General features: G+C 39.2%; 5 protein-coding genes and 1 pseudogene across 5 annotated transcripts; all 6 read left to right on the forward strand.

Annotated features, from left to right (window-relative positions):
- Positions 1 to 676: 676 nt before the first annotated feature.
- On the forward strand, positions 677 to 3,509 carry LOC127521243 (protocadherin beta-7-like). Its single transcript, XM_051910405.1, has one exon. It carries the CDS (start codon positions 826 to 828, stop codon positions 3,250 to 3,252), a length of 2,427 nt encoding a protein of 808 aa, XP_051766365.1. The 5' UTR covers positions 677 to 825; the 3' UTR covers positions 3,253 to 3,509.
- Positions 3,510 to 4,417: 908 nt separating this feature from the next.
- LOC127521239 (protocadherin beta-7-like) lies at positions 4,418 to 7,319 on the forward strand. The gene has a single exon (XM_051910401.1). It carries the CDS (start codon positions 4,544 to 4,546, stop codon positions 7,016 to 7,018), a length of 2,475 nt encoding a protein of 824 aa, XP_051766361.1. The 5' UTR covers positions 4,418 to 4,543; the 3' UTR covers positions 7,019 to 7,319.
- Positions 7,320 to 9,269: 1,950 nt separating this feature from the next.
- On the forward strand, positions 9,270 to 12,610 carry LOC127521241 (protocadherin beta-7-like). Its single transcript, XM_051910403.1, has one exon. The coding sequence runs from the start codon at positions 9,839 to 9,841 to the stop codon at positions 12,272 to 12,274; it is 2,436 nt and encodes an 811-aa protein (XP_051766363.1). The 5' UTR covers positions 9,270 to 9,838; the 3' UTR covers positions 12,275 to 12,610.
- A 122-nt stretch (positions 12,611 to 12,732) lies between these two features.
- Positions 12,733 to 15,904, forward strand: LOC127521242 (protocadherin beta-7-like). Its single transcript, XM_051910404.1, has one exon. It carries the CDS (start codon positions 13,316 to 13,318, stop codon positions 15,749 to 15,751), a length of 2,436 nt encoding a protein of 811 aa, XP_051766364.1. The 5' UTR covers positions 12,733 to 13,315; the 3' UTR covers positions 15,752 to 15,904.
- A 356-nt stretch (positions 15,905 to 16,260) lies between these two features.
- LOC127521245 (protocadherin beta-7-like) lies at positions 16,261 to 19,609 on the forward strand. The gene has a single exon (XM_051910406.1). The coding sequence runs from the start codon at positions 16,933 to 16,935 to the stop codon at positions 19,357 to 19,359; it is 2,427 nt and encodes an 808-aa protein (XP_051766366.1). The 5' UTR covers positions 16,261 to 16,932; the 3' UTR covers positions 19,360 to 19,609.
- Positions 19,610 to 20,437: 828 nt separating this feature from the next.
- On the forward strand, positions 20,438 to 23,020 carry LOC127521246 (protocadherin beta-16-like; annotated as a pseudogene).
- The last annotated feature ends 31 nt before the right edge of the window (positions 23,021 to 23,051 follow it).

Here is a 23,051-nt window from a genome sequence, read left to right on the forward strand (position 1 = left end):
CCTTATTATATTTCGTTAATGGGTATAGTGGTCTTCAAGCGTGTTTAGAAAAGATAATAAGATAAGATAAGATAAGATAAGATAAGATAAGATAAGATAAGATAAATGGCATTGGCTAGTAAAGTTATTTGGTCTCTGCTACATTTAACAGTTTTGTTGCGATATTATGCTGTTGTTTTAGTCTAAAAACAAACTTTTTTTTTTTTTTTTTTTTAGTAAGTTTTAACGTAGATGGTCTAGAAGTGTTTGAATATTTCACTTTGAGGCAGATAGTACAATGTACATCGTTAAATCTTAAATAACCAATTTTGTTTTTCGCGGTGGAAGAAAAAAGATAAGCCTCGCTTTTCTTTTAAAACGAATTCACTCGTTTATTTATTATGATTTCAATGTTGCGTAAGTAATTTATTGTTCAATGTCTTTGAGGTCATCGTGTTTCAGCACCACAAGTCTGGACAGCGACAGCACTGTTGTTTATCTTTGAATGCGTGACATTTTTAGTTCCTTTCCAATATATAGATGAATGTAAATTATTATTTTACAAAAAATACGCGTTGATAAAAATAAGACTTCACTTTCTTCTTTTCATCAAATACATGAAAGATGCAATGAACTGAAAAATACTCAGAGCGTCGCTATTCACCAAGAGTGCAGACTGAAGCGTCTCTCCTCCCACACTTAATGTATGCAGCATGAGCTCTGACTGCTAGAATAAACGCCGCACAAAATGGAGTAACAGTCCGTCGACGCTGATAAAAATTATTGGAATATCATCCGTGAAAGATTATTTACTGTTGGGCAGGTGCAACATAAAATATTAAAAAAATGGAACACAGGTTATTTTTAGTTCTTTTATTTGCGTTTTTCGTGGCTCTCCTTCTGTTTCCTCTGAAAACCCTCTGTGCAGATCTGAGCTACAATATTCCGGAAGAAACGAAACGCCAGTATGTGATCGGGAATATAGCCAAAGATCTCAGGATGGATGTTAAACAATTATCTGCCCGTAAAGCTCGGATAGACACGGAGGACAGCAGCAAACGGTATTGTGATATTAATCTGAATACTGGTGATTTAATCGTGGCAGAGACAATAGACCGAGAGGAGCTTTGTGGATCTCAAATTCCCTGTACTCTCAGTTATGAGCTCGTCCTGGAAAACCCTCTTGAAGTACACCGTATAATTCTGCAAATTCAAGATATAAATGACAACTCACCACGATTTTCAAATCAGCGTATTAACTTTGAAATCACCGAATCGGCAGTTAAAGGCCAGCGATTCCGTTTGGATGAAGCGCATGATTCAGATATTGAGCATAATGCAGTGAATGGCTATTCACTGGAGATAAATGAAAATTTTATATTGACTGTACATGATAGTGCAGATGGAGGAAAATATGCTGAACTTGTGTTGGAAAAAGAGCTGGATCGTGAACAGCAGAAGGAGATAGATATGATTCTCACAGCCACTGATGGAGGTTCACCGCAGAGGTCTGGCACTGCTGTCATACACATCACTGTTCTTGATGCCAATGATAATGTTCCAGTATTTAGTCAGCCTGTTTATAAGGTCACTCTGGCTGAAAATACACCTTCAGGAACAGAAATAATCAGAGTGAGCGCCACAGATGCTGATGAAGGTCCAAACGGGGAAGTGACATATGAATTCAGCAGAATATCAGATAAAACTGCAAAATTATTTTCTATTGATAAGACAACCGGACAAATTATGGTGATTGGAGATATTGATTTTGAAAAAGACAAAAAGTATGAAATGGGAATTCAGGCCAAAGATGCATCTGGATTGGCATCAACTGCTAAAGTCATCATAGATATAACTGATATTAATGATAATCCTCCTAGAATCATCCTTAAATCTTTGAATAACCCGATACCTGAAAACTCTGAGCCAGGTACTGAGGTGGGAATCATTAATGTTCAAGACAAAGACTCAGGAGAAAACCGGCAGATTCGTTGCTCTGTTCAGCAAAATGTTCCTTTCAAACTGAACCCATCTGTTAAAAACTATTTCTCTCTAGTAACTACAAAAGCTCTAGACCGAGAGAAAGAATCTGATTACAACATTACCATCACAGCCACAGATGGGGGATCTCCACCATTATCCACCTCCATGACGATTCATTTATTTGTCTCAGATGTGAATGACAATCCTCCTGTATTTGAGCAGCAGTCGTACAGTGCTTATATAAGAGAAAATAACAAAGCAGGCACCTCTGTTTGTTCTGTCAGTGCAAATGACCCAGACTGGAGACAGAACGGGACTGTACTGTACTCTCTGGTACCCAGTGAAGTCAATGGGGTCCCAGTGTCCTCATTTCTATCTGTTAATGGAGATACAGGGGTGATTCATGCTGTAAGATCATTTGACTATGAGCAGTTCAGAAACTTCAGTGTCAAAGTTGTTGCCAGAGACAATGGTTCTCCTCCTCTCAGCAGTATCGTGACTGTGAAAGTCTTCATAACAGATGAGAATGATAACTCTCCACAGATATTATACCCTGTTCCAGATGGCAAGTCTTTAATGACTGAAATGGTCCCTAAAGCGACTCTCTCAGGCTCTCTGGTCTCCAAGGTGATCGCTGTAGATGCTGACTCTGGACAGAACGCATGGCTGTCCTATCAGATCTTGAAATCTACTGATCCGGGACTTTTCACCATTGGTCTCCATAGTGGAGAGATCAAAACACAACGAGACATTTCTGAATCTGACAATATGAAGCAGAATCTTGTTATTTCAGTGAAGGATAATGGGCAGCCCTCTCTGTCTACAACCTGTGCTGTGAATTTACTGATTTCTGACAACCTTTCTGAAGTTCCTGAACTTAAAGATATGACTTATGAGGACAACAACTCTAAACTGACGTCATACTTGATCATTGCATTAGTTTCCGTGTGCACCTTCTTCCTGACGTTCATCATACTGATCTTGGCAGTGAAGTTTTGTCACAGGAGAAAGCCCAGACTGTTGTTTGATGGAGCAGTTGCTGTTCCCAGCGCCTATCTGCCTCCCAACTATGCAGAGGTGGATGGAGCAGGAACTCTCCGCAGCTCCTACAATTATGACGCGTATCTAACCACAGGCTCGCGCACAAGTGACTTTAAATTTGTGAGATCGTATAATGAAAACACGCTTCCTGCTGGTGGTACTCTGAGAAAGGAAGACAATATTCAGTTTGGTTCGAGCATGATAACACTAGATGTTACAGGAAATGAAGATGAGGTAAGAGAGGCTTAACTCCTCTGGACTCACTTTAATAAATGTATTTCCTGGTGTCTATGTTATATATATATATTAATTATATCTCTATTATTATGTCAACTATACTTCCTTTTAAAGCGGTTCTTGTTTAAACTTTCTGGGTGGTTATTTATGAGAACCTCATACCTCATTACATTTTTTTATATTACATTTCTATCAGCTCTCTTCACTTTCTGCCTTTCATGTGAAGGTACCTGTAAAACACGATGGTCACAGCTCTAGTGAAAACTATTTAAGTTAAACAGATTGAATGTTTGGCTAGTTTTTAGTGTTTTATATATATATATATATATATATATATATATATATATATATATAGTTTTGTTTTGTTTTTTTACATTGTCTGCACACCGTTATCAGTTTCTGCTATGATTGAATAGAACGTTGCATTGATTAATTTTTGACAAGATACGCAAGTTTATTTTCTGACGTAGGCTAATACTGTGCCTGTTTTTTTTTTCTTTCCTATCTTTATCTTTGTTAATGAGCCATTGCAGTCTTTAATATTTAATGTCATATTAACCATTACTTATCTCAACCATTATTAGTGTTGTGATTTTAACTCCCCGTAGATCTAACTGTTCGTGAGTCAGTTTATATAATGTTCGCGAGTCAGTTTATATTATTTTCTGCTGTTTTTTTTTCTTTTTAAAAAATCAAATTATTTTTGTTATTTATTTATTTATTTGTACCCTGCAGAACATTTAAGTTACAATGTACTAAAGAACTACGTTTAATTAAAATAATGCATATAAAGACATTTGTTGCTTTCTTTTTTAAAAAGGATTATCTCATTTATATAATATGAATTCAGAATTACTTCAGTATTATCTTACGTACTCTGTCTGTGAGGTTCTTCGGTTTCAGCACCACACTTCTGGACAGCGCCAATACTGTATGTTGTACTGTTGAACTGAAGACGTTACCTCTTTTAGTTACTTTCCAATAGAACTTATTCTTAAGGAAATCATTATTTCACAATAACGAGATTTGAAATACCGCACACTTTAACTTATTTGATGTCTAATTTATTTTCATTAAATACTCAAATGATGCAATACACAAAAAATACTCACAGTGTCGCAATTCACCAAGAGTGCAGACTGATGCATCTCTCCTCCCACACTTAATGTATGCAGCATGAGCTCTGACTGCTAGAATAAACGCCGCACAAAATGGAGTAACAGTAGGTCGATGCCGATAGAGTTTTTAGAATATCATCCGTCAAACATAATTCTTGACCAGATGAAATATCGAATTTTCAAAAATGGAATACAGATTATTTTCAGTTCCATTCTTTGCGTGTTTCGTGGCTCTCCTTCTGTTTCCTCTGAAAACCCTCTGTGCAGACCTGAGCTACAATATTCCAGAAGAAACAAAGTGCCAGTATGTAATTGGAAATATAGCCAAAGATCTCAGGATGGATGTTAAACTATTATCTGCTCGTAGAGCTCGGATAGACACGGAGGACAGCAGCAAACGGTATTGTGATATTAATCTGAATACTGGTGATTTAATTGTGGCAGAGACAATAGACCGAGAGGAGCTTTGTGGATCTCGAATGTCCTGCATTCTCAGTTATGAGCTCGTTCTGGAAAATCCTCTTGAAGTTCACCGTATAATTCTGCAAATTCAGGACATAAATGACAACTCACCACGATTTCCCAATGAGCGTATTAATTTTGAAATCACCGAATCGGCAGTTAAAGGCCAGCGATTCCGTTTGGATGAGGCGCATGACAAGGATATCGGACATAACGTTGTTAATGGCTATTCACTGGCGAAAAATAAACATTTTATTTTGAATATTTATGATAGTGCAGACGGAGGGAAATATGCTGAACTTTTGTTGGAAAAGGAGCTGGATCGTGAACAGCAGAAGGAGATAGATATGATTCTCACAGCCACTGATGGAGGTTCACCGCAGAGGTCTGGCACTGCTGTCATACACATCACTGTTCTTGATGCCAATGATAATGTTCCAGTATTTAGTCAGCCTGTTTATAAGGTCACTCTGGCTGAAAATACACCTTCAGGAACAGAAATAATCAGAGTGAGCGCCACAGATGCTGATGAAGGTCCAAACGGGGAAGTGACGTATGAATTCAGCAGAATATCAGATAAAGCTGTAAAATTATTTTCTATTGATAAGACAACTGGACAAATTGTGGTGAGAGGAGAAATAGACTATGAAAATGAAAGGAACTATGAAATGATAGTTCAGTCCAAAGATGCATCTGGATTGGCATCAACTGCTAAAGTCATCATAGATATAACTGATGTTAATGATAATCCTCCTAGAATCATCCTTAAATCTTTGAATAACCCGATACCTGAAAACTCTGAGCCAGGTACTGAAGTGGGAATCATTAATGTTCAAGACAAAGACTCAGGAGAAAACCGGCAGATTCGTTGCTCTGTTCAGCAAAATGTTCCTTTCAAACTGAACCCATCTGTTAAAAACTATTTCTCTCTAGTAACTACAAAAGCTCTAGACCGAGAGAAAGAATCTGATTACAACATTACCATCACAGCCACAGATGGGGGATCTCCACCATTATCCACCTCCATGACGATTCATTTATTTGTCTCAGATGTGAATGACAATCCTCCTGTATTTGAGCAGCAGTCATACAGTGCTTATATAAGTGAAAATAACAAAGCAGGCACCTCTGTTTGTTCTGTCAGTGCAAATGACCCAGACTGGAGACAGAACGGGACTGTACTGTACTCTCTGGTACCCAGTGAAGTCAATGGGGTCCCAGTGTCCTCATTTCTATCTGTTAATGGAGATACAGGGGTGATTCATGCTGTAAGATCATTTGACTATGAGCAGTTCAGAAACTTCAGTGTCAAAGTTGTTGCCAGAGACAATGGTTCTCCTCCTCTCAGCAGTATCGTGACTGTGAAAGTCTTCATAACAGATGAGAATGATAACTCTCCACAGATATTATACCCTGTTCCAGATGGCAAGACTTTAATGACTGAAATGGTCCCTAAAGCGACTCTCTCAGGCTCTCTGGTCTCTAAGGTGATCGCTGTAGATGCTGACTCTGGACAGAACGCATGGCTGTCCTATCAGATCTTGAAATCTACTGATCCGGGACTTTTCACCATTGGTCTCCATAGTGGAGAGATCAAAACACAACGAGACATTTCTGAATCTGACAATATGAAGCAGAATCTTGTTATTTCAGTGAAGGATAATGGGCAGCCCTCTCTGTCTACAACCTGTGCTGTGAATTTACTGATTTCTGACAACCTTTCTGAAGTTCCTGAACTTAAAGATATGACTTATGAGGACAACAACTCTAAACTGACGTCATACTTGATCATTGCATTAGTTTCCGTGTGCACCTTCTTCCTGACGTTCATCATACTGATCTTGGCAGTGAAGTTTTGTCACAGGAGAAAGCCCAGACTGTTGTTTGATGGAGCAGTTGCTGTTCCCAGCGCCTATCTGCCTCCCAACTATGCAGAGGTGGATGGAGCAGGAACTCTCCGCAGCTCCTACAATTATGACGCGTATCTAACCACAGGCTCGCGCACAAGTGACTTTAAGTTCGTGAGATCGTATAATGAAAACACGCTTCCTGCTGGTGGGACTCTGAGAAAGGAAGACAATATTCAGTTTGTTTCGAGCATGATAACACTAGATGTTACAGGAAATGAAGATGAGGTAAGAGCAGCTTCAGTCTTTTCGACTATTTTTTATTTTTGCATTTCATATTGTCTCCGCTGACATTTCAAATGATATTTGTATCAATAACACCATATACAGTACTTTATTAAGGCGATTCCTCTTTAAAAATGTATAAGTATTTGGGTAATTTATTAGACCTCATGCTTTATTACATATAAAACTGCTATAATCACTCATTGAATAAAACTATTGTTGTCTTTCGTCTTTTAATAATGAAGACTATTTACATGGTCCAGATTATGTAGGTCATGAATTTTTGATCATAAATTTGTAGATTAGATTTAGATTTAGATTAGATTAGATTTAGACTTTATTGCCATTATACATAGTACAACGAAATTCTGTCTGGTGAATTTCAGTTACAGAACTATACAAAAACAACACTTAAAACAGACAATAAACAGCATCAGCAAACAGCAGCAATTACATCAAAATAAAGTGCAATTACCTCACTAGCTGGAAGATGTATGTGTATGTGTAATTGCAGGGGGTGTAATGGAGGTCACAGCTCTCGGAAAGAAGCTGTTTCTCAGTCTGTTTGTGCGTGATTTCATAGTCCTGTATCTCCGCCCTGAGGGCAGTGGAACAAACAGTCTATGACCAGGGATGAGTGGGATCCGCAGCAATGTTTCTGGCCTTCTTCTGGAGGTGTTCTGCAAATGCAGAGTCCAGATCTGGAAGTGGTTTCCCCACAATCCTGTGCGCTGTTTTAACCACCCGGGCCAAGTCCTTCCTGTCCTGCGCTGTGCAGCAGGCATACCATACATTCACACAATGACAAAGGACACTCTCTATGGCACTCCTGTAAAAATTTATCAGCAGCCCAGGAGGGAGGTGTTCTTCACCAGGTGGGAGGTGTTAAGAGCCCAAGTGAGGTCTTCTGTAATGTGGATACCCAGAAACTTGATGTTATCCACACGCTCCACTTCCATCCCCTGCATGAGCAGTGGAGCATGTGCTGTTCTTCCAGACCTTATGAAGTCCACAATGACCTTTTGGTTTTAGTGGCATTTAAAACCAAATTGTTTTCCGAACACCACAGGGCCAGGTGATGGATCTCCTCTCTGTAGTGGGTCTCATCATTGTCCGATATGAGAACCTCTACAGCGGTATTGTCGGCGAATTTGACAATGGTGTTGGAGGCATGGATAGGAGTGCAGTCAGGTGTGAAGAGAGTAAAAAGGGCTGGACTAAGCATGCATCCCTGTGGAGTACCTGTGTTCAGAATGAGGGTAGACGATGTATCATCCCCTATTCTTATCACTTGTGGTCTGTTGGTTAAGAAGTCTCTGATCCATGAACACAGTAAAGTGGGAAGACCTAAATTAAAGACTTTGTGTACCAGTTTGTGGGGAATTATTGTATTAAACGCAGAGTTGAATTTGACAAATAGCCTCCTAACATATGTGTTAGACAGCTCCAGTTGGGACAGGGCTGTGTGGAGTGCTATGGTGACTGCATCCTCTGTAGATCAATTCCCCCTGTAGGCAAACTGGTAACTGTCTAGTTCAGGAGGTATAACATTCCTAACCTGCTGCACGACAAGCCTTTCAAAACATTTCATTATGACAGGGGTCAGAGCAATTGGGCGATAGTCACTGAGGCAGGTGACAGCTGACTTTTTAAGCACAGGTACAATAATGGAGGATTTGAGGCAGACAGGGACTATAGCAAGCTGCATGGAGAGGTTAAAGATGTCCTGAAACACCCCTCAAGTTGGTCTGCACATAATTTCAGTGTCCATCCTGACACCTGGTCTGGCCCCCCAGCCTTGGTGACGTGGATCTTTCTCAGTGCAGCTTTCATTTGGTGTTCACCTGGATAACTGGACCATCTCTCTGCTGTCTTATAAATCGAATCGGGCAAAGAACTGATTCAAGGTGTCAGGGAGTGCCTGATCCTGACTGATCATCTGTTTGCTGCTTTTGTAGTCCATTATGGCTTAAATGCCTCTCCACAGATACCGGGGATTGTTGTATTTAAAATGTCCCTCAATACGCTGCTTGCACCTGTGTTTGTATATTTTCTTGACATCTTTATCAATACTTGAACGCTGTATTCATCAGTTCTGAAAAAAACATACAAAAGTCTGTTTCTGAGGAAATTTTCTGTATTATTATTATTTTTTTTTTCTATTATATTTTGTTAATGTGAACTGCGGTTTTCAAGCGTGTTTAGAACAAAAAAAAAAAACAAACAAACAACAACAAGAAAAAAACGCATTGGCTAGCAATGTTGTGTATCTGATCTCTGCTGAACTTAACAGTTTGTTGCTTTTTTCTGTAGTTGATCTTGTGTAAAAAAAAAACAAGCTTAGGTCTTTAGTAAGGTTTAACACAGAGAGTCTAAAATTGTTTGAACGTTTATCATTTGAGGCCGATAGTACAGTGTACACGATCGTTAAAACCTACAGAACAATGTTTGGTTGAAGCGGTGAATAAAAAATAAATGCAGTGTCAGCGCCACATCCATGGACAGCGACAGCAGAGTCTGTTACACTTTTTGTCTGAATGCGTGACTTTTTTAGTTTGTTACCAATGCATAGCCTATATATTTATGCAAATTATCATTTCAGAATAATACGCGATGACAAACATCAGACTTCACTTGGCTGATCCCTGTTCTCTTTTCAATAAATACATGAAAGATGCAATTAACAGAAAAATACTCACAGTGTCGCTATTCACCAATACTGAAGCGTCTCTCCCACACTTAATGTATGCAGCATGAGCTCTGTCTGCTAGAATAAACGCCGCACAAAATGGAGTAACAGTCCGTCGACGCTGATAAAAATTATTGGAATATCATCCGTCAAAGATTAGTTTACTTTTGGGCAGGTGTAACATCAAACATTCAAAAATGGAAAACAAGTTATTTTCATTTCCTTTCTTTGCGTTTTTCGTGGCTCTCCTTCTGTTTCCTCTGAAAACCCTCTGTACAGATCTGAGCTACAATATTCCGGAAGAAACGAAGCGCCAGTATGTGATTGGAAATATAGCCAAAGATCTCAGGATGGATGTAAAACAATTATCTGCTCGTAAAGCTCGGATAGACACGGAGGACAGCAGCAAACGGTATTGTGATATTAATCTGAATACTGGTGATTTAATCGTGGCAGAGACAATAGACCGAGAGGAGCTTTGTGGATCTCAAATTCCCTGTACTCTAAGTTATGAGCTCGTCCTGGAAACCCCTCTTGAAGTACACCGTATTATACTTCAAATTGAGGATATAAATGACAACGCACCGAGATTTCCAAATGAGCGTATTAATTTTGAAATCACCGAATCAGCAGTTAAAGGCCAGCGATTCCGTTTGCATGAAGCTCATGACTCAGACATTGGGCATAACGCGGTCAATGGCTATTCACTGGAGAGAAACGAACATTTTAAATTAACTGTGGATAGAACTGCAGACGGAGGAAAATATGCTGAACTTGTGTTGGAAAAGGAGCTGGATCGTGAACAGCAGAAGGAGATAGACATGATTCTCACAGCCACTGATGGAGGTTCACCGCAGAGGTCTGGCACTGCTGTCATACACATCACTGTTCTTGATGCCAATGATAATGTTCCAGTATTTAGTCAGCCTGTTTATAAGGTCACTCTGGCTGAAAATACACCTTCAGGAACAGAAATAATCAGAGTGAGCGCCACAGATGCTGATGAAGGTCCAAACGGGGAAGTGACGTATGAATTCAGCAGAATATCAGATAAAGCTGTAAAATTATTTTCTATTGATAAGACAACTGGACAAATTGTAGTGATCGGAGAAATTGATTACGAAAAAGACAAAAAGTATGAAATGGGAATTCATGCCCAAGACACCTTTGGGTTGTCATCAACTGCTAAAGTCATCATAGATATAACTGATGTTAATGATAATCCTCCTAGAATCATCCTTAAATCTTTGAATAACCCGATACCTGAAAACTCTGAGCCAGGTACTGAGGTGGGAATCATTAATGTTCAAGACAAAGACTCAGGAGAAAACCGGCAGATTCGTTGCTCTGTTCAGCAAAATGTTCCTTTCAAACTGAACCCATCTGTTAAAAACTATTTCTCTCTAGTAACTACAAAAGCTCTAGACCGAGAGAAAGAATCTGATTACAACATTACCATCACAGCCACAGATGGGGGATCTCCACCATTATCCACCTCCATGACGATTCATTTATTTGTCTCAGATGTGAATGACAATCCTCCTGTATTTGAGCAGCAGTCGTACAGTGCTTATATAAGAGAAAATAACAAAGCAGGCACCTCTGTTTGTTCTGTCAGTGCAAATGACCCAGACTGGAGACAGAACGGGACTGTACTGTACTCTCTGGTACCCAGTGAAGTCAATGGGGTCCCAGTGTCCTCATTTCTATCTGTTAATGGAGATACAGGGGTGATTCATGCTGTAAGATCATTTGACTATGAGCAGTTCAGAAACTTCAGTGTCAAAGTTGTTGCCAGAGACAATGGTTCTCCTCCTCTCAGCAGTATCGTGACTGTGAAAGTCTTCATAACAGATGAGAATGATAACTCTCCACAGATATTATACCCTGTTCCAGATGGCAAGTCTTTAATGACTGAAATGGTCCCTAAAGCGACTCTCTCAGGCTCTCTGGTCTCCAAGGTGATCGCTGTAGATGCTGACTCTGGACAGAACGCATGGCTGTCCTATCAGATCTTGAAATCTACTGATCCGGGACTTTTCACCATTGGTCTCCATAGTGGAGAGATCAAAACACAACGAGACATTTCTGAATCTGACAATATGAAGCAGAATCTTGTTATTTCAGTGAAGGATAATGGGCAGCCCTCTCTGTCTACAACCTGTGCTGTGAATTTACTGATTTCTGACAACCTTTCTGAAGTTCCTGAACTTAAAGATATGACTTATGAGGACAACAACTCTAAACTGACGTCATACTTGATCATTGCATTAGTTTCCGTGTGCACCTTCTTCCTGACCTTCATCATACTGATCTTGGCAGTGAAGTTTTGTCACAGGAGAAAGCCCAGACTGTTGTTTGATGGAGCAGTTGCTGTTCCCAGCGCCTATCTGCCTCCCAACTATGCAGAGGTGGATGGAGCAGGAACTCTCCGCAGCTCCTACAATTATGACGCGTATCTAACCACAGGCTCGCGCACAAGTGACTTTAAATTTGTAAGATCGTATAATGAAAACACGCTTCCTGCTGGTGGGACTCTAAGAAAGGAAGAAAATATTCAGTTTGGCTCGAGCATGATAACACTAGATGTTACAGAAAATGAAGATGAGGTAAGAGCAGCTTCACCCTTTTAGACTATTTTTTATTTTTGCATTTTATATCGTCTCCGCTGACATTTCAAATGATATTTGCATCAGTAATATGACATACTTTATTAAGGCGTTGTTGTTTAAAAATGCATAAGTATTTGGGTAATTTATTGGACTTCGCGCTGTATTATATATAAAAATGCTATAATCTCTTATTGTATAAAACTACAGTCGTCTTTCGTCTAATGATGACTATTTAAATGGTCCAGATTATGTAGGTCGCGAATTATTGATCTCATAAATTTATTTAATTTCTGCACACCTTTACCAACACTTGAACGCTGCTTTCATCATTTCTGAAAAAGAACAAGAAAAAGTACAAAAGTCCGCTTTTAAATAATTTCTCTGTATATATATATATATATATATATATAATAGTATGGCATTAGCTAGCAAAGTTGTGTATTTGATCTCGGCTGAATTCAACAGTTTGTTGCTTTTTTCCGTTGTTCTTTAAAAAAAAAACAAGCTTAAGTCTTTAGTAAGGTTTAACGTAGATGGTCGAAAAGTGTTTGAACATTTATCATTTTGAGGCCGATAGTACAGTGTACATGATCGTTAAATCCTACATAACAATGTTAGGTGGAAGCGGTGAATAAAAAGAAGTCCAGTTTCAGCACCACATGCCTGGACAGCTACAGCACTGTCTGTTGCACTTTTTCTCTGAATGCGTGACTTTTTTAGTTCATTTCCAGTATATAGCCTATATATTTATGTAAATGATTATTTTACACTAATATGCGTTGACAAACATCAGACTTTACTTGGTTGATGATCCCTGTTGCCTTTTTTATTAAATATATGAATGTAATGAACAGAAAAATACTCACAGCGTCGCTATTCACCAAGAGTGCAGACTGATGCGTCTCTCCTCCCACACTTAATGTATGCAGCATGAGCTCTGACTGCTAGAATAAACGCCGCACAAAATGGAGTAACAGTCCGTCGACGCTGATTGAATTATTGGAATTTCATCCACCAAAAATTAGTTTGCTTTTGGGCAGGTACAACATCAAATACTCAAAAATGGAATATAGATTATTTTCTGTTCCTTTCTTTGCGTTTTTCTTGGCTCTCCTTCTGTTTACTCTGAAAACCCTCTGTGCGGATCTGAGCTACAATATTCCGGAAGAAACGAAGCGCCAGTATGTGATTGGAAATATTGCCAAGGATCTCAGCATGGATGTTAAACTATTATCTGCTCGTAAAGCTCGGATAGACACGGAGGACAGCAGCAAACGGTATTGTGATATTAATCTGCATACTGGTGATTTAATCGTGGCAGAGACAATAGACCGAGAGGAGCTTTGTGGATCTCGAATGTCCTGCATTCTCAGTTATGAGCTCGTACTGGAAAATCCTCTTGAAGTTCACCGAGTAATTCTGCAAATTCAGGATATAAATGACAACTCACCACGATTTGTAAATGAGCGCATTAACTTTGAAATCACAGAATCAGCAGATAAAGGCCAGCGATTCCGTTTGGATGAGGCGCATGACAAGGATATCGGACAAAATTCTGTGAATGGATATTCACTGACGAAAAATACATATTTTGTTTTGAATGTTCATGACACTGCAGACGGAGGGAAATATGCTGAACTTGTTTTGGAAAAGGAGCTGGATCGTGAACAGCAGAAGGAGATAGATATGATTCTCACAGCCACTGATGGAGGTTCACCGCAGAGGTCTGGCACTGCTGTCATACACATCACTGTTCTTGATGCCAATGATAATGTTCCAGTATTTAGTCAGCCTGTTTATAAGGTCACTCTGGCTGAAAATACACCTTCAGGAACAGAAATAATCAGAGTGAGCGCCACAGATGCTGATGAAGGTCCAAACGGGGAAGTGACGTATGAATTCAGCAGAATATCAGATAAAGCTGAAAAATTATTTTCTATTGATAAGACAACTGGGCAAATTGTGGTTACTGGAGAGATTGATTATGAAAATGAAAGGAACTATGAAGTTGGAATTCAGTCCAAAGATGCATCTGGATTGGCATCAACTGCTAAAGTCATCATAGATATAACTGATGTTAATGATAATCCTCCTAGAATCATCCTTAAATCTTTGAATAACCCGATACCTGAAAACTCTGAGCCAGGTACTGAGGTGGGAATCATTAATGTTCAAGACAAAGACTCAGGAGAAAACCGGCAGATTCGTTGCTCTGTTCAGCAAAATGTTCCTTTCAAACTGAACCCATCTGTTAAAAACTATTTCTCTCTAGTAACTACAAAAGCTCTAGATCGAGAGAAAGAATCTGATTACAACATTACCATCACAGCCACAGATGGGGGATCTCCACCATTATCCACCTCCATGACGATTCATTTATTTGTCTCAGATGTGAATGACAATCCTCCTGTATTTGAGCAGCAGTCGTACAGTGCTTATATAAGTGAAAATAACAAAGCAGGCACCTCTGTTTGTTCTGTCAGTGCAAATGACCCAGACTGGAGACAGAACGGGACTGTACTGTACTCTCTGGTACCCAGTGAAGTCAATGGGGTCCCAGTGTCCTCATTTCTATCTGTTAATGGAGATACAGGGGTGATTCATGCTGTAAGATCATTTGACTATGAGCAGTTCAGAAACTTCAGTGTCAAAGTTGTTGCCAGAGACAATGGTTCTCCTCCTCTCAGCAGTATCGTGACTGTGAAAGTCTTCATAACAGATGAGAATGATAACTCTCCACAGATATTATACCCTGTTCCAGATGGCAAGTCTTTAATGACTGAAATGGTCCCTAAAGCGACTCTCTCAGGCTCTCTGGTCTCCAAGGTGATCGCTGTAGATGCTGACTCTGGACAGAACGCATGGCTGTCCTATCAGATCTTGAAATCTACTGATCCGGGACTTTTCACCATTGGTCTCCATAGTGGAGAGATCAAAACACAACGAGACATTTCTGAATCTGACAATATGAAGCAGAATCTTGTTATTTCAGTGAAGGATAATGGGCAGCCCTCTCTGTCTACAACCTGTGCTGTGAATTTACTGATTTCTGACAACCTTTCTGAAGTTCCTGAACTTAAAGATATGACTTATGAGGACAACAACTCTAAACTGACGTCATACTTGATCATTGCATTAGTTTCCGTGTGCACCTTCTTCCTGACCTTCATCATACTGATCTTGGCAGTGAAGTTTTGTCACAGGAGAAAGCCCAGACTGTTGTTTGATGGAGCAGTTGCTGTTCCCAGCGCCTATCTGCCTCCCAACTATGCAGAGGTGGATGGAGCAGGAACTCTCCGCAGCTCCTACAATTATGACGCGTATCTAACCACAGGCTCGCGCACAAGTGACTTTAAATTTGTAAGATCGTATAATGAAAACACGCTTCCTGCTGGTGGGACTCTGAGAAATGAAGACAATATTCAGTTTGGCTCGAGCATGATAACACTAGATGTTACAGAAAATGAAGATGAGGTAAGAGCAGCTTCACCCTTTTAGACTATTTTTTATTTTTGCATTTTATATCGTCTCCGCTGACATTTCAAATGATATTTGCATCAGTAATATGACATACTTTATTAAGGCGTTGTTGTTTAAAAATGCATAAGTATTTGGGTAATTTATTGGACTTCGCGCTGTATTATATATAAAAATGCTATAATCTCTTATTGTATAAAACTACAGTCGTCTTTCGTCTAATGATGACTATTTAAATGGTCCAGATTATGTAGGTCGCGAATTATTGATCTCATAAATGTATAGTTCCCACACACCTTTAACAGTACTTGAAAGCTGCATTCATCAATTCTGGACACAGATACAAAAGTCTGTTTATGAGGAATTCATATATATATATATATATATATATATATATATATATATATATATATATATATATATATATTTTTTTTTAATAAGTATGGCGGTCTTCAAACGTCTTTAGAAAAGATAATATGTAATCGGCTAGTAAAGTTGTGTGTTTGATCTCTGCCAGTTTTAACAGTTTGTTACGATATTTTTGTATTGTTGTTCTACTCTAAAAACTTTTGTTTATTCTTAAAAACGTAGATGGTCTAAAAGTGTTTCAACGTTTCATTTTAAGGCTGATGATAACAATTTACATTTATGTTAAATCTTAATAAAGAACTACGTTTGTTTGAAGAGGGGGAAAAAAGGACAAGCATCTCGTTTCTTTTAAAACAAATTTACGCGTATATTTAATATGATTTCAAAGTTACGTAATTTATTTTCCAATGTATTTGAGATCATCAGGTTTCAGTACCACAAGTCTGGACAGCGACATCACTGTCTGTTGTTTATCTCTGAATGCGTGACATTTTTAGTTCCTTTCCAAATTATATAGATGTATGTAAAAGATTATTTTACAAAAACAGGCGTTGACAAACATCAGACTTCACTTAGTTGATCGCTGCTTTATTTTAATTAAATACTAGAAAGATGCAATTAACAGAAAAAAAACTCACAGTGTCGCTATTCACCAAGAGTGCAGACTGAAGCGTCTCTCCTCCCACACTTAATGTATGCAGCATGAGCTCTGACTGCTAGAATAAACGCCGCACAAAATGGAGTAACAGTCCGTCGACGCTGGCTGAATTACTGGAATATCATCCGTGAAAGATTATTTACTTTTGGACAGATTCAGCATCAAATCTTCAAAAATGGAAGACAGAATATTTTCAGTTCCTTTCTTTGCGTTTTTCGTTTCTCTTTTTCTGTTTCCTCTGCAAACCGTCTGTGAGGACCTGAGCTACAATATTCCGGAAGAAACGAAGCGCCAGTATGTGATTGGAAATATAGCCAAGGATCTCAGGATGGATGTTAAACAATTATCTGCTCGTAAAGCTCGGATAGACACGGAGGACAGCAGCAAACGGTTTTGTGATATTAATCTGCATACTGGTGATTTAATCGTGGCAGAGACAATAGACCGAGAGGAGCTTTGTGGATCTCGAATGTCCTGCATTCTCAGTTATGAGCTCGTCCTGGAAAACCCTCTTGAAGTACACCGTATAATTCTGCAAATTCATGATAGAAATGACAACTCACCACGATTTCCAATTGAGCGTATTAATTTTGAAATCAGAGAATCGGCAGTTAAAGGCCAGCGATTTCGTTTGCACGAGGCTCATGACTCAGATATTGGGCATAACGCGGTCAATGGCTATTCACTGGAGAGAAACGAACATTTTGTTTTAAATGTCCACGATAATGCAGATGGAGGGAAATATGCTGAACTTGTGTTGGAAAATGAGTTGGATCGTGAACAGCAGAAGGAGATAGACATGATTCTCACAGCCACTGATGGAGGTTCACCGCAGAGGTCTGGCACTGCTGTCATACACATCACTGTTCTTGATGCCAATGATAATGTTCCAGTATTTAGTCAGCCTGTTTATAAGGTCACTCTGGCTGAAAATACACCTTCAGGAACAGAAATAATCAGAGTGAGCGCCACAGATGCTGATGAAGGTCCAAACGGGGAAGTGACGTATGAATTCAGCAGAATATCAGATAAAGCTGAAAAATTATTTTCTATTGATAAGACAACTGGACAAATTTTGGTGATTGGAGAAATCGATTATGAAAGTGAAAAAAACTATGAAATGGGAATTCATGCTCAGGATGGCTCTGGACTGGCATCAACTGCTAAAGTCATCATAGATATAACTGATGTTAATGATAATCCACCTAGAATTATCCTTAAATCTTTGAATAACCCGGTACCTGAAAACTCCGAGCCAGGTACTGAAGTGGGAATCATTAATGTTCAAGACAAAGACTCAGGAGAAAACCGGCAGATTCGTTGCTCTGTTCAGCAAAATGTTCCTTTCAAACTGAACCCATCTGTTAAAAACTATTTCTCTCTAGTAACTACAAAAGCTCTAGACCGAGAGAAAGAATCTGATTACAACATTACCATCACAGCCACAGATGGGGGATCTCCACCATTATCCACCTCCATGACGATTCATTTATTTGTCTCAGATGTGAATGACAATCCTCCTGTATTTGAGCAGCAGTCATACAGTGCTTATATAAGTGAAAATAACAAAGCAGGCACCTCTGTTTGTTCTGTCAGTGCAAATGACCCAGACTGGAGACAGAACGGGACTGTACTGTACTCTCTGGTACCCAGTGAAGTCAATGGGGTCCCAGTGTCCTCATTTCTATCTGTTAATGGAGATACAGGGGTGATTCATGCTGTAAGATCATTTGACTATGAGCAGTTCAGAAACTTCAGTGTCAAAGTTGTTGCCAGAGACAATGGTTCTCCTCCTCTCAGCAGTATCGTGACTGTGAAAGTCTTCATAACAGATGAGAATGATAACTCTCCACAGATATTATACCCTGTTCCAGATGGCAAGTCTTTAATGACTGAAATGGTCCCTAAAGCGACTCTCTCAGGCTCTCTGGTCTCCAAGGTGATCGCTGTAGATGCTGACTCTGGACAGAACGCATGGCTGTCCTATCAGATCTTGAAATCTACTGATCCGGGACTTTTCACCATTGGTCTCCATAGTGGAGAGATCAAAACACAACGAGACATTTCTGAATCTGACAATATGAAGCAGAATCTTGTTATTTCAGTGAAGGATAATGGGCAGCCCTCTCTGTCTACAACCTGTGCCGTGAATTTACTGATTTCTGACAACCTTTCTGAAGTTCCTGAACTTAAAGATATGACTTATGAGGACAATAACTCTAAACTGACGTCATACTTGATCATTGCATTAGTTTCCGTGTGCACCTTCTTCCTGACGTTCATCATACTGATCTTGGCAGTGAAGTTTTGTCACAGGAGAAAGCCCAGACTGTTGTTTGATGGAGCAGTTGCTGTTCCCAGCACCTATCTGCCTCCCAACTATGCAGAGGTGGATGGAGCAGGAACTCTCCGCAGCTCCTACAATTATGATGCGTATCTAACCACAGGCTCGCGCACAAGTGACTTTAAATTTGTGAGATCGTATAATGAAAACACGCTTCCTGCTGGTGGTACTCTGAGAAAGGAAGACAATATTCAGTTTGGTTCGAGCATGATAACACTAGATGTTACAGGAAATGAAGATGAGGTAAGAGAGTCTTAACTTCTTTGGGCTGTCTTATATAAGGTATACTGTATATCCTGGTGTTTCTCTTGATAATACATTTTGTTATTATTTTCCATCAATAATATTAGTTAGTCTAATAATTCTATTGTGGTTGAAACAAAGTTTTTTTTCCATGGTAATTCATGAAAATTTTACATCCCATTACATATGGCTATCATCTCTCTTGTCTCCTTGCATTTGATGTCAGAATATAAAACGCTTTTGCCACTGCTAAGAATGAAAACAATTTAAATGGTCCAGATTATGTAGGTCGTGAATTTCGGATCTCATAAATGTATAGTTCCCACACACCTTTAACAGTACTTGAAAGCTGCATTCATCAATTCTGGACACAGATACAAAAGTCTGTTTATGAGGAATTCATATAGTTTTTTTTTTTTTTTTTTTTTAATAAGTATGGCGGTCTTCAAACGTCTTTAGAAAAGATAATATGTAATCGGCTAGTAAAGTTGTGTGTTTGATCTCTGCCAGTTTTAACAGTTTGTTAAGATATTTTTGTATTGTTGTTCTACTCTAAAAACTTTTGTTTATTCTTAAAAACGTAGATGGTCTAAAAGTGTTTCAACGTTTCATTTTAAGGCTGATGATAACAATTTACATTTATGTTAAATCTTAATAAAGAACTACGTTTGTTTGAAGCGGGGAAAAAAGGACAAGCATCTCGTTTCTTTTAAAACAAATTTACGCGTATATTTAATATGATTTCAAAGTTACGTAATTTATTTTCCAATGTATTTGAGATCATCAGGTTTCAGCACCACATTCCTGGACAGCGACAGCTCTGTCTGTTGTTTATCTCTGAATGCGTGACATTTTTAGTTCCTTTCCAAATTATATAGATGTATGTAAAAGATTATTTTACAAAAACAGGCGTTGACAAACATCAGACTTCACTTAGTTGATCGCTGCTTTATTTTCATTAAATACTAGAAAGATGCAATTAACAGAAAAATACTCACAGTGTCGCTATTCACCAAGAGTGCAGACTGAAGCGTCTCTCCTCCCACACTTAATGTATGCAGCATGAGCTCTGACTGCTAGAATAAACTCCGCAAAAAAAGGAGTAACAGTTCATCGACGCTGATTGAATTATTGGAATATCATCTGTCAAAGATTAATTTACTGTTGGACAGATTCAACATCAAATCGTCAATATGGAATACAGGTTATTTTCATTTCCTTTTTTGGGGTTTTTCCTGGCTCTCCTTTTGTTTCCCCTTAATACCGTCTGTGCAGATCTGAGCTACAATATTCCGGAAGAAACGAAGCGCCAGTATGTGATTGGAAATATAGCGAAGGATCTCAGGATGGATGTTAAACTATTATCTGCTCGTAAAGCTCGGATAGACACGGAGGACAGCAGCAAACGGTATTGTGATATTAATCTGCATACTGGTGATTTAATCGTGGCAGAGACAATAGACCGAGAGGAGCTTTGTGGATCTCAAATTCCCTGTACTCTAAGTTATGAGCTCGTCCTGGAAAACCCTCTTGAAGTACACCGTATAATTATGAATATTGACGATATAAATGACAATGCGCCACAATTTCCAAGTGACCGTTTTAACTTTGAAATCAGAGAATCAGCAGACAAAGGCCAGCGATTCCGTTTGCATGAGGCGCATGACATGGATATCGGACAAAATGCTGTTAATAGCTATTCACTGGAGAAAAATAAAAATTTCATATTGACTGTACATGATACTGCAGACGGAGGGAAATATGCTGAACTTGTGTTGGAAAAGGAGCTGGATCGTGAAGAGCAGAAGGAGATAGACATGATTCTCACTGCCACTGATGGAGGTTCACCGCAGAGGTCTGGCACTGCTGTCATACACATCACTGTTCTTGATGCCAATGATAATGTTCCAGTATTTAGTCAGCCTGTTTATAAGGTCACTCTGGCTGAAAATACACCTTCAGGAACAGAAATAATCAGAGTGAGCGCCACAGATGCTGATGAAGGTCCAAACGGGGAAGTGACATATGAATTCAGCAGAATATCAGAGAAAATTGGAAAATTATTTTCTATTGATAAAACAACTGGACAAATTGTGGTTACTGGAGAAATTGATTATGAAAAAGACAAAAAGTATGAAATGGGAATTCATGCTCAAGATGCCTTTGGATTGGCATCAACTGCTAAAGTCATCATAGATATAACTGATGTTAATGATAATCCACCTAGAATCATCCTTAAATCTTTGAATAACCCGATACCTGAAAACTCCGAGCCAGGTACTGAGGTGGGAATCATTAATGTTCAAGACAAAGACTCAGGAGAAAACCGGCAGATTCGTTGCTCTGTTCAGCAAAATGTTCCTTTCAAACTGAACCCATCTGTTAAAAACTATTTCTCTCTAGTAACTACAAAAGCTCTAGATCGAGAGAAAGAATCTGATTACAACATTACCATCACAGCCACAGATGGGGGATCTCCACCATTATCCACCTCCATGACGATTCATTTATTTGTCTCAGATGTGAATGATAATCCTCCTGTATTTGAGCAGCAGTCCTACAGTGCTTATATAAGTGAAAATAACAAAGCAGGCATCTCTGTTTGTTCTGTCAGTGCAAATGACCCAGACTGGAGACAGAACGGGACTGTACTGTACTCTCTGGTACCCAGTGAAGTCAATGGGGTCCCAGTGTCCTCATTTCTATCTGTTAATGGAGATACAGGGGTGATTCATGCTGTAAGATCATTTGACTATGAGCAGTTCAGAAACTTCAGTGTCAAAGTTGTTGCCAGAGACAATGGTTCTCCTCCTCTCAGCAGTATCGTGACTGTGAAAGTCTTCATAACAGATGAGAATGATAACTCTCCACAGATATTATACCCTGTTCCAGATGGCAAGTCTTTAATGACTGAAATGGTCCCTAAAGCGACTCTCTCAGGCTCTCTGGTCTCCAAGTGATCGCTGTAGATGCTGACTCTGGACAGAACGCATGGCTGTCCTATCAGATCTTGAAATCTACTGATCCGGGACTTTTCACCATTGGTCTCCATAGTGGAGAGATCAAAACACAACGAGACATTTCTGAATCTGACAATATGAAGCAGAATCTTGTTATTTCAGTGAAGGATAACGGGCAGCCCTCTCTGTCTACAACCTGTGCTGTGAATTTACTGATTTCTGACAACCTTTCTGAAGTTCCTGAACTTAAAGATATGACTTATGAGGACAATAACTCTAAACTGACGTCATACTTGATCATTGCATTAGTTTCCGTGTGCACCTTCTTCCTGACGTTCATCATACTGATCTTGGCAGTGAAGTTTTGTCACAGGAGAAAGCCCAGACTGTTGTTTGATGGAGCAGTTGCTGTTCCCAGTGCCTATCTGCCTCCCAACTATGCGGAGGTGGATGGAGCAGGAACTCTCCGCAGCTCCTACAATTATGACGCGTATCTAACCACAGGCTCGCGCACAAGTGACTTTAAATTTGTGAGATCGTATAATGAAAACACGCTTCCTGCTGGTGGTACTCTGAAATCAGATCAAAGTGATTCGTTTGGAACACATGTTGTCACTCTTATCAACACAGAAGAGACAGAAGAGGTATGAGGCCTAATAATATTTTCCTGGTATTTTCTTAGTATTTGCCTCATTTAAGATTGCCAACAACAAATATTTATCTCAGTTTGCTGTTTCATTCATAAAG

Source organism: Ctenopharyngodon idella, chromosome 10 (genome assembly GCF_019924925.1).
Source record: "Ctenopharyngodon idella isolate HZGC_01 chromosome 10, HZGC01, whole genome shotgun sequence".
Classification (NCBI taxonomy): Eukaryota; Metazoa; Chordata; class Actinopteri; order Cypriniformes; family Xenocyprididae; genus Ctenopharyngodon; species Ctenopharyngodon idella.

Coding starts and splice junctions, on each gene's coding strand:
- LOC127521242 (XM_051910404.1), top strand. CDS start 13,316: ATGGAATATAGATTATTTTCTGTTCCTTTCTTTGCGTTTTTCTTGGCT.
- LOC127521245 (XM_051910406.1), top strand. CDS start 16,933: ATGGAAGACAGAATATTTTCAGTTCCTTTCTTTGCGTTTTTCGTTTCT.
- LOC127521243 (XM_051910405.1), top strand. CDS start 826: ATGGAACACAGGTTATTTTTAGTTCTTTTATTTGCGTTTTTCGTGGCT.
- LOC127521239 (XM_051910401.1), top strand. CDS start 4,544: ATGGAATACAGATTATTTTCAGTTCCATTCTTTGCGTGTTTCGTGGCT.
- LOC127521241 (XM_051910403.1), top strand. CDS start 9,839: ATGGAAAACAAGTTATTTTCATTTCCTTTCTTTGCGTTTTTCGTGGCT.